At 41.8% G+C, this 9,336-nt stretch overlaps 1 protein-coding gene across 1 annotated transcript in view; it reads left to right on the top strand.

Moving 5' to 3' along the window:
- The first annotated feature begins 280 nt into the window (after positions 1-280).
- The window catches only part of RASAL2 (RAS protein activator like 2), a 170,208-nt gene continuing 161,152 nt past the window's right edge, over positions 281-9,336 (top strand). The window contains exon 1 of the mRNA XM_065409333.1: positions 281-887. Within this exon, the coding sequence (XP_065265405.1) occupies positions 281-887 (607 nt within the window). The remainder of the gene's footprint in view (positions 888-9,336) is intronic.

The following is a 9,336-nucleotide window of genomic DNA, read 5'->3' as shown; positions in this document are numbered from 1 at the left end:
AATTTGCTGTAGGCGAGGGTTCCTGTGTGCTGAAGACTCTACTGAGATGCAGAAATATGCAGTAATAAGTGATGGTGTGAAACTCTATATCTAAATGATACCCGATTGATTCCAGTTCATTAGGAAGAACATCTGCTTCATTCGTAGCCACACTACTGAAGAAAGCAGCTCAAGCATTAAAATGCTTTTGAGTACTCCTGACGAATGTGAACTGTAGCTGTATGATTGGTAAAGCACAAGGAAGTGTAAGTTAAAGAAACTGAAAGTCGAATGGTGGAAAATGAGTGCGTTTAAAAAGCAGTACCGTCCCTCTGCTGCAGCCTTTAGAAGATCGTTGTCGGAACAGGGGAGTGGAAGTACAAAAGTTGCAGCTAATTTGAAGGACTATCAATGGTACTACCAAATGAAGAGTAAGAGGACACATGAACAAGCTATTTCAGATCTAGGGAAGTCACTTGGTGCATACAGGTGGCAGACGCATCCCAGGTTTCACTGGAAGGGGAGCAAGAGAGAGTTGTCTCACAGTCTTAAATGGAAACATAATCAGCTAAGTCCTATTGAATGCCCTTTGAGGATGGACAATAGTGGTGTTGATGCTCTTCAGGAAGACCCAGCAAGAAAGCTGAGCCAGGCAGATAGTATACCATTTCGAGTTCCATTCAGCAGGTCTATGTCTGAGCCTGCACCACACTGGAGAAATAGAAGTGTAAAGCCATTTCTGCAACCAGTGCGCTCAGTAGATTGTGAACAACAGGGATATTTTATCCATGGTATCTTCTCTACACTTTCAAATGGCTTTTCTAAGATGTTGACCCGAAAAGGGGAGCCCAGCAGTGAGCCAGTGAATGAATGGGGGACGGACTGTAATCAGATTTATTTGAATACAGGTAACAGTGAATTGTTTTGTTCTCCATGTAGCTGGTTAACAGGTGAGCATAGTTACTTGCTCCTTGGAGAGATTTTTAGTTATTTAAAACTATTTGTAACTTCATACTGATTTTACTGGTGGCTACTAATATGGGGAAGCTGATAGCATCTACATTAAATTGAGTGCTTCCTGATGTGTCCTTTAAATAGAGCAGTTTATGCTACTGTGGCCTTCTGAAATGTTTCCTTTCCTCCACTGTTGTCCTTGCCTTAACAGTGAACCCACTAAATGCAATTCTTTAAATGAAAGTAGGGTGGTGTTTAGGACTGTCCAAACAATTTTGCACCCACTTAAAAATTTGAAAGGCTTTTTAACATGTCTTTTGGTGGTTTTAGGAACTAATAGCTCTCTGGAATGAATTGGATAGATGGTGTGTACTGTTTTGAGGGCAAACTCTGAGGACCTGTAGTACCTTGATATATAAAACTTGCTACTGTCAAACTGGAGTGTGGAGGAAAGTAAAGCTGTCTTTAAACGGTGTTCCAGGAGTGAAACCGATTGATTTAATCGTGCCAGATTCACAGTTCTGTAACCAGTCAGCTAAATTAATGTTTGTTGTGTATTAGATGCCAAGAACAATAACATTTGTAAAGATTTAGCTAGCTGGGATTGAGGTCAGCAAGCTTCTTGATGCCAGTCTGTGAGATTTCATTTAAATCTACCCCGTTGATTATAATGCTTTTAAAGCGAAAGAGAAAAAGGGAGAGAAATTTGCCTCCTGTTGTCACTCTTGGTTTTTCATTTGACTTCCTAGTACTAGCAGATCTGACGCAAGTAGCTGATGCAGCTATGAAAATGGGTTTAAACTCTTACTTGTAAAAACTCGTAACGTTTTTCAAAATCCTCCAGATTATCGTTCTAAACCCCCGATAACGTCTGGATCCATCTTAGATCATTGGACAAGCCCTCTGTATTCCGAAAGCCTCTGTTTTATTATTAGAATGTACTCTGCTGACCTGGGCACTTACGATCTCTTAATTACAGTGGAGTGGTCTTGTATTTTATACACTGCATTTTTTATTGGAGTCAGTCACATCCCTTTAAAACAAACAGCTAAAAAAGAGAGAATTAAGTGATTTAATGGGGACTATACCCCCAGTGCAGTGTAAGGCTGTAACTCAGTGGGATTCTGTTCACGACGAGTTTTTGGTTAATATCACTGGATCCCCAAAATGGATCTCCTTGAGGAGATCCTACTAGTGTGGAATGTGGGTGCTGATCATTGTTTACATTGCTGTAGGCAGCTCTAGTGCCTACCTGGTTGCTAGGATTTTGTGCCCTGACGAAGCCCTCTTACTAGTAGCCCCTCTTCTCTCTTCTCCAGTCATCTGCTAATTCAGGATGAGACAAGAAGTCCAATTGCAGATTACTGCGATAGTGGGGGGAACCAGTGGGTTAGAGTGGTGAATGGGATGTTGCAGAGTGGGCCTGGTCCGTTTTCTGGTAGGCCTTTTCTGCCCCACTGAACATACATCTTCAATTGGGGCAGAAAGGGAGGCCCCACAAGAAGTGCTGCTGCTCAGGCTGATGCTGGGCAGGTAGTCCCTACTTGATTCTGACTTGGGTGAGAGCATAGGGGGGTGTAGTGGCTCAAGATAAGACATTCTTCAATAAACCCTTGAGCATTGTTATGGGAACTGATTTGGACAAGAAAGACGAAAACCTGGGAACCGACATGAGCAAAGGGACTCAAGAGAGAGAAGATAGTTGTTGGGGAACTGTTCAGAGACACCAGACTAAGACAGACACCCACTGGGATGTTTGAAGAAGACAATTGGTTTCCACTCAATTCATGTCTGCAAGATTGTTTTCAATAATAAGGTACTGAAATTTACATATTTACAACATGCAAATTTAGAGTCTGCGGTAAGATGGTAAATTCTACCTGTTGTACTCAAAGTACTATACAGGATCTTTTCAGGGGGATTAAGGCAAGACACCACATTTATTAGTAATACCGGTATTAATTAATACTCTACAATATGCATATGAGATATATATCACAGTCATGCATTCACACACACACACACATACAAACACACTCCGTCTTGCTGTTGTTACCAACTAGTTGCTCCCCTTAACTGCACTGGCCAGGTGAGTTAGATGGGGGAGGGGTGGAGCCGGGCTTCTGCCGATCCGGATCGATGCTCCGATGGTGACAAGACGAGACCCGGGGTCCTCCTGCAAGACACCTCATATTTATAGCAGCTTCCCTCTTATGCAAATCTAGACCAGATTCAAAATCTGGGTCTGTGTCCATTGGTCTGTGTCCGTTGGTCTTTGTGCTGCTTTTCTCTGGGTGTTGTCCCAATGCTGCTCAAAGAGGGTGTTTTCTAAAGAAGGTGCTTGCTTCTAATCCCTGAGGCCGTCAATATGTCTGCTCTTCTTTGTTGGGCCCACTTGACAAGTTGTATTGTCCTTTGCTCTGGCTCTCATTCCCTCTGCAACTGTTGTAGCTGTCTGGAGGTGGGTGTCTTCCACGCCTCACTCATTCACACCTCATTCAGTCAATAGGGCAATTGATTACAGAGTGGAGGGAAGATCTTATTCTACTTCTAGCAAAAAGGCTTTTACTTTAACTATACTATCCTTAGGGGCTATAACATTTGATACAAAGTTTTCTACCAATTTTCTATATAGGGATCTAATACAAAGTTGTATGAAAATAGAGAGGCACCATGCCAAGTCATATGAAATACAAAATAACATCATGCAAGATGCAATGTCATAAAGAAAGATACTTAATACAAAATAACACAATGCAACATCATAAAGATTTATAGAGATAGTTAATACAGAGATTTCTCTACATACCGTTGTGGAATTTCAGAATATACAGGGTCTTTTCTTATGATTAAGGTTGCCTAAACATTTCTGTAACTAGCACTTAGTATGAGTATTTATTTACCCTTTTTCTTCTTTAAAAAATTAATCTATATATCTATATAGATCTAAATTAGAAAGGCCAAGGCACAAAACAAGATTAAACTAACTAGAGACCTAAAGGGTAACAAAAAAACATTTTACAAATGCATTAGAAACAAAAGGAAGACCAAGCACAGAGTAGGCCCATTACTCAATGAGGAGGGAAAGACAATAACAGAAAATGTAGTAATGACTGAAGTGCTAAATTCCTTTTTTGTTTGATTTCACCAAAAAGGTTAGCAGTGATCAGACAGCTAACCTAGCAAACATCAGTGTAAATAGGGAAGGATCTGAGGCCTTGGCTACACTCGCGGATTCGCAGCGCTGCCACGGTAGCGCTGTGAAGCGCGAGTGTAGTCGCGCCGCCAGCGCTGCGAGAGCTCTCTCGCAGCGCTGCAAGTACTCCACCTCTCCGAGGGGAATAGCTTGCAGCGCTGCAGGCGCTGATTACACTGGCGCTTTACAGCGCTGCACTCGCTGCGCTCAGGGGGGGTGTTTTTTCACACCCCTGAGCGCAGCAAGTGCAGCGCTGTGAATTGCCAGTGTAGCCAAGGCCTGAGGCTAAAATAGTTAAAGAACAAGTTAAGAATTATTAAGGGCTTGTCTACACTGGCAGTTTACAGTGCTGCAACTTTCTCGCTCAGGGGTGTGAAAAAACACCCCCCTGAGCGCAGCAAGTTTCAGCGCCATAAAGCTCCAGTGTAGACAGTGCACTAGCGCTGGGAGCTGTGCCCTTGTGGACCAGTGTTGCCAATGTAGACTAGCCCTTAGACAAGTTAGAAGTCTTCAAGTTGGCAGGGCCTGAGGAAATACATCTTAAAATACTTAAGGAACTGGCTGAAGAGAACTAGGGGGAGGGATAGCTCAGTGGTTTGAGCATTGGCTGCTAAATCCAGGGTTGTGAGTTCAATCCTTGAGGGGGCCACTTAGGATCTGGGGCAAAATCAGTACTTGGTCCTGCTAGTGAAGGCAAAGGGGCTGGACTCAATGACCTTTCGGGGTCCTTTCCAGTTCTGTGAGATAGGTATATCTCCATATATTATTTTATTGGGCCAAAAGATATCTGATGAGGTTCAACAAGGACAAGTGCAGAGTTCTGCACTTAGGACGGAAGAATCCCATGGACTGCTACAGACTAGGGACCAAGTGGTTAGGCAGCAGTTCTGTAGAAAAAGACCTAGGGACAGTGGACGAGAAGCTGGATATGCGTCAACAGTATGCCCTTGTTGCCAAGAAGGCTAATGGCATTTTGGGCTGTATAAGTAGGAGCATTGATGTGATCATTTCCCTCTATTCAGCATTGGTGAGGCCTCATCTGGAGTACTGTGTCTAGTTTTGGGCCCCACGCTACAAGGAGGATGTGGAAAAATTGGAAACAGTCCAGCGAAGGGCAAAAAAAATGATTAGGGGCTGGAGCACATGACTTATGAGGAGAGGCTGAGGGAACTGGGATTATTTAGTCTGCAGTAGAGAAGAATGAGCGGGGGATTTGATAGCTGCTTTCAACTACCTGAAAGGGGGTTCCAAAGAGGATGGATCTAGACTGTTCTCAGTGGTACCAGATGACAGAACAAGGAGAAATGGTCTCAAGTTGCAGTGGGGGAGGTTTAGGTTGGATATTAGGAAACACTGTTTTACTGGGAGAGTGGTGAAGCACTGGAATGGGTTACCTGGGGAGGTGGTGGAATCTCTTTCCTTAGAGGTTTTTAAGGTCAGGCTTGACAAAGCCCTGGCTGGGATGATTTAGTTGGGAATTGGTCCTGCTTTGACCAGGGGGTTGGAGTAGATGACCTCCTGAGGTCCCTTCCAACCCTGATATTCTATGATTAGTGATTATCTTTGAGAACTTGTGGAGAATTGGAGAGATCCCAGAGGACTGAAAAAGGGCAAATGTGGTACCTAATTATGAAAAGGGCATAAAGACAACCCAGGAAATTATAGACCAGTCAGATTAACTTTGGTACCCAGAAAGATAATGGAGCAAATAATCAATCAATCAGTTTGTAAATACCTAGAAGATAATGTGGTGATAAGTAACAATAAGCATGGATTTGTCAAGAACAAATCACATCAAGCCAACCTAATATCCTTCTTTGACAGTGTAACAAGCTTTGTGGATGGGGGAAGGCATATATATGATATCTTGACTTTAGTAAGGCCTTTGATGCTGACTCACAAGACCGTCTCATAAGCAAACTAGGGAAATATAGCCTAGAGAGATGAATTTACCATGAGATGGGTGTACAGTTGGTTGGAAAACCATACTCCAAAAGTAGTTACAAGTGGTTCACAGCCAAGCTGGAAGGACAAATTGAGTGGGGTCCCGATATCTTCATAAATGATTTGGATAATGGCATAGAGCAGGGGTTGGCAAACCTTTCAGAAGTGGTGTGCCGAGTCTTCATTTATTCACTCTAATTTAAGGTTTTGCGTGCCAGTGATACATTTTAATGTTTTTAGAAGATCTCTTTCTATAAGTATATAATATATAACTAAACTATTGTTGTATGTAAAGTAAATAAGGTTTTTAAAATGTTTAAGAAGCTTCATTTAAAATTAAATTAAAATGCAGAGCCCCCCCCCCCCAGACCGGTGGCCAGGACCTGAGCAGTGTGAGTGCCACTGAAAATCAGTTCACGTGCCGCCTTTGACACGCGTGCCATAGGTTGCCTACCCCTGGCATAGAGAGTATGCTTATAATGTTTGCAGATGATACCAAGCTGGGAAGAGTTGCAAGCGCTTTGGAGGACATGACTCGAATTCAAAATGATCTTGACAAACTGGAAACATGGTCTGAAATAAATAGGATGAAATTCAGCAAGGACAGGTGCAAAGTATTCCACTTTGGAAGGAATAATCAATTGCACAAATACAAAATAGGAAATGATTGCCTAGAAAGTAGTTACACAGAAAAGGATTTGGGGGTTATAGTGGATCACAAACTAAATATGAGTCAACAATGTAATACTGTTGCAAAAAAAGCACTAATTCTGGATGTACTACCAGGAGTGCGGTAAGCAAGACACAAGAAGTAATTTGTCCACTCTACTCAGCACTGATAAGGCTTCAGCTGGAGTATTGTGTCTGGTTCTGGGCACCATACTCCAGGAAAGATGTGGACAAATGGGAGAAAGTCTAGAGGAGAGCAACAAAAATGATTCAAGGTCTAGAAAACATGACCTACGAGGAAAGATTGAAAAAATTGGGATGGTTTAGTCTGGAGAAGAGAAGACTGATGGGGGGCATAAGTCTTCAAGTATGTAAAAGGTTGCTATAAAGAGGAGGGTGATAAATTGTTCTCTTATGCCACTGAGTACCGCACAAAAAGTGATGGCTTAAATTGCAGCAAGGGAGATTTTGGTAAGATGTTAGGAAAAACTTCCGAACTGTCAGGGTGATTAAGTGCTGGAACAAATTACTTAGGGGGATTGTGGAATCTCTATCATTGGAGGTTTTTGAAGAATAGATTAGACAAACACCTGTCAGGGATGGTCTGAATAATATTTAGTCCTGTTTCCAAGCAGGGGACTGGACTAGATCTATTGAGGTCCCTTCCAGTTCTATATTTCTATGATTTTTTTTTATAGATTTATTTAAAAAAAAAAAAACAGGAAATCCCATTTTTAAAAAATTCCGACACTTATAAGGCCAGGAGCATGGGGTTTACCACTCAGAAGAAATTTCAAAGATAAGAGGGCATACCAAATCTTAACTTCTTTAGGAAGCGGCCTCTTCAGATTGGTATTCTTGAGTTGCATGACATTTCTTTCGAGTCCCAGAGCTATTTAGAGTGAAGTTATTTTCTAAAAAATGATTCTAAACTTGAACTTCCAAGTTTGTGTTTTAAATGATGCTGCTAATAAATGCACTTGGTTAGAAAAAAATCTTTTAGCTTGTAAACAATCAGTCTGAAATCTGTAAATTAAACTGGTATCCTAGCTCATGCAGCTTTCTTAGTAAAGATTGCGTAGGCCAAATGTTGCCCTCAGCTACTTCTAGGACTATGTAATCTTTAGTCCTCAAAAGTGAAACTGAGTTAACAGTTCACTTGATGATCATGAGCCAATAATCCAATTCATTAGCCTGTTGATTCTCCAGGGCTGACAGTAGTAAAAAAAGCTTTTTATTTAGAGCAAGCTGATACAACTGAATACACACAGTGAACAGTTCTTCTGATAAAAAGGTGCCATTTTTAGTCACTTTTTAGAGTAGCACTATTCTTTAAAAAGAGTTGACTCTTGGCAGCCATGCTTCAATACTGTACATGGATTTAAGCTTTCACTACTGAAGAGTTTCCCAAACCCCATTCTTTCTGTGCATCACTCTCCACCTAGTGACACTCTCAATAGACTAAAGTAGCTGGACAGGAGTGGAAGGAGGAGTGAAGAGGTGCAGAGGCAGATTTGGACATCTCCCAGTTACTGGTGTGCAGTTTTCCTTTCTCAAATAATCACTTTTTCTTTATCATCTAATTTTGATCCTATAAGGAAAGGCTATTTTAATAACTAACTTCTATATATGTTCTATTAGGAAGATAGGGATCTGTGTGTTTAAATATGGTGTACTGAAATGCTACTGATTTCAAACATCTGTTGCTAAGAATTTAAAGCCTTAGCCTTGGCTGGCGTGTTGCTAGATCGTTGAGGTGCTGAGTTTCCTGTCAGTGCAACTGTAGTTTCATAAAAATAAACATTGTTAAACCACCATATTTTAGAATGGCTGACTGTCCTTTTCTTTACTGGACTTTCTGTCAGCATAAGGCAATTTTCAGTGATAGAGAGATTTTTCTCATATCTGAAGTCTAGAGCTAGTTTTGTAAGGGAATGATAGGGAAAATGAGTAATGGTTCTGACTCTGAGAGAAAGCAACTAGTAATTATGTCCATCTGAACACGTGGGATTTTGGTTACTCAACTTTGTCCATCACAAGAGGTAGGGCAGGTCTACACCAGAAGCGCTACATCAGCGAAGCTACAGCACATCTGGTGAAGACACTATGTTGATGGGAGAGCGCTCTCCCATTGCCATAATTACTCCACCTCTGCAAGAGGTGGAAGCTATGTCAGTTGGAGAGCGTCTCACGCTTAGGTCACAGTAACTTGCGTTGCTCAGGGGGGTGTCTTTTTCCCCCCACCTTGAGACATAAGCGGTAGTGGAGGCCTGCCCTCAGATGTGCCACTGGCATGTATCCTGATTACAAATGAGAACAAGCTCCAGCTTTGCCTAGTTTTGGATCTGACTTATGTGTGTGCATAGTAAAATCCTTTTCTTAATCAAGATGTCCAGATGAGAAAGGCCTTTGGAACCTGTTAAGGCCCAAATCCTGAATACTCTCAACTCCTGTGGATTTCACTGATAGTTGAGGACCTTATTACTGTGCAAGGTCAGGGATTAACAGAAGATACTGTAATAGTAAAGCTATTGTAAAGGGATCTGCAGAGCCTGTCATATAACTGGACAGGACTCTTCTGTTTGAGGATCATT

Source organism: Emys orbicularis, chromosome 8 (genome assembly GCF_028017835.1).
Source record: "Emys orbicularis isolate rEmyOrb1 chromosome 8, rEmyOrb1.hap1, whole genome shotgun sequence".
Taxonomy (NCBI): Eukaryota; Metazoa; Chordata; order Testudines; family Emydidae; genus Emys; species Emys orbicularis.
The sequence above is the reverse complement of the archived record's forward strand: the minus strand, read 5'-3'. Positions and strand labels throughout refer to the sequence as shown.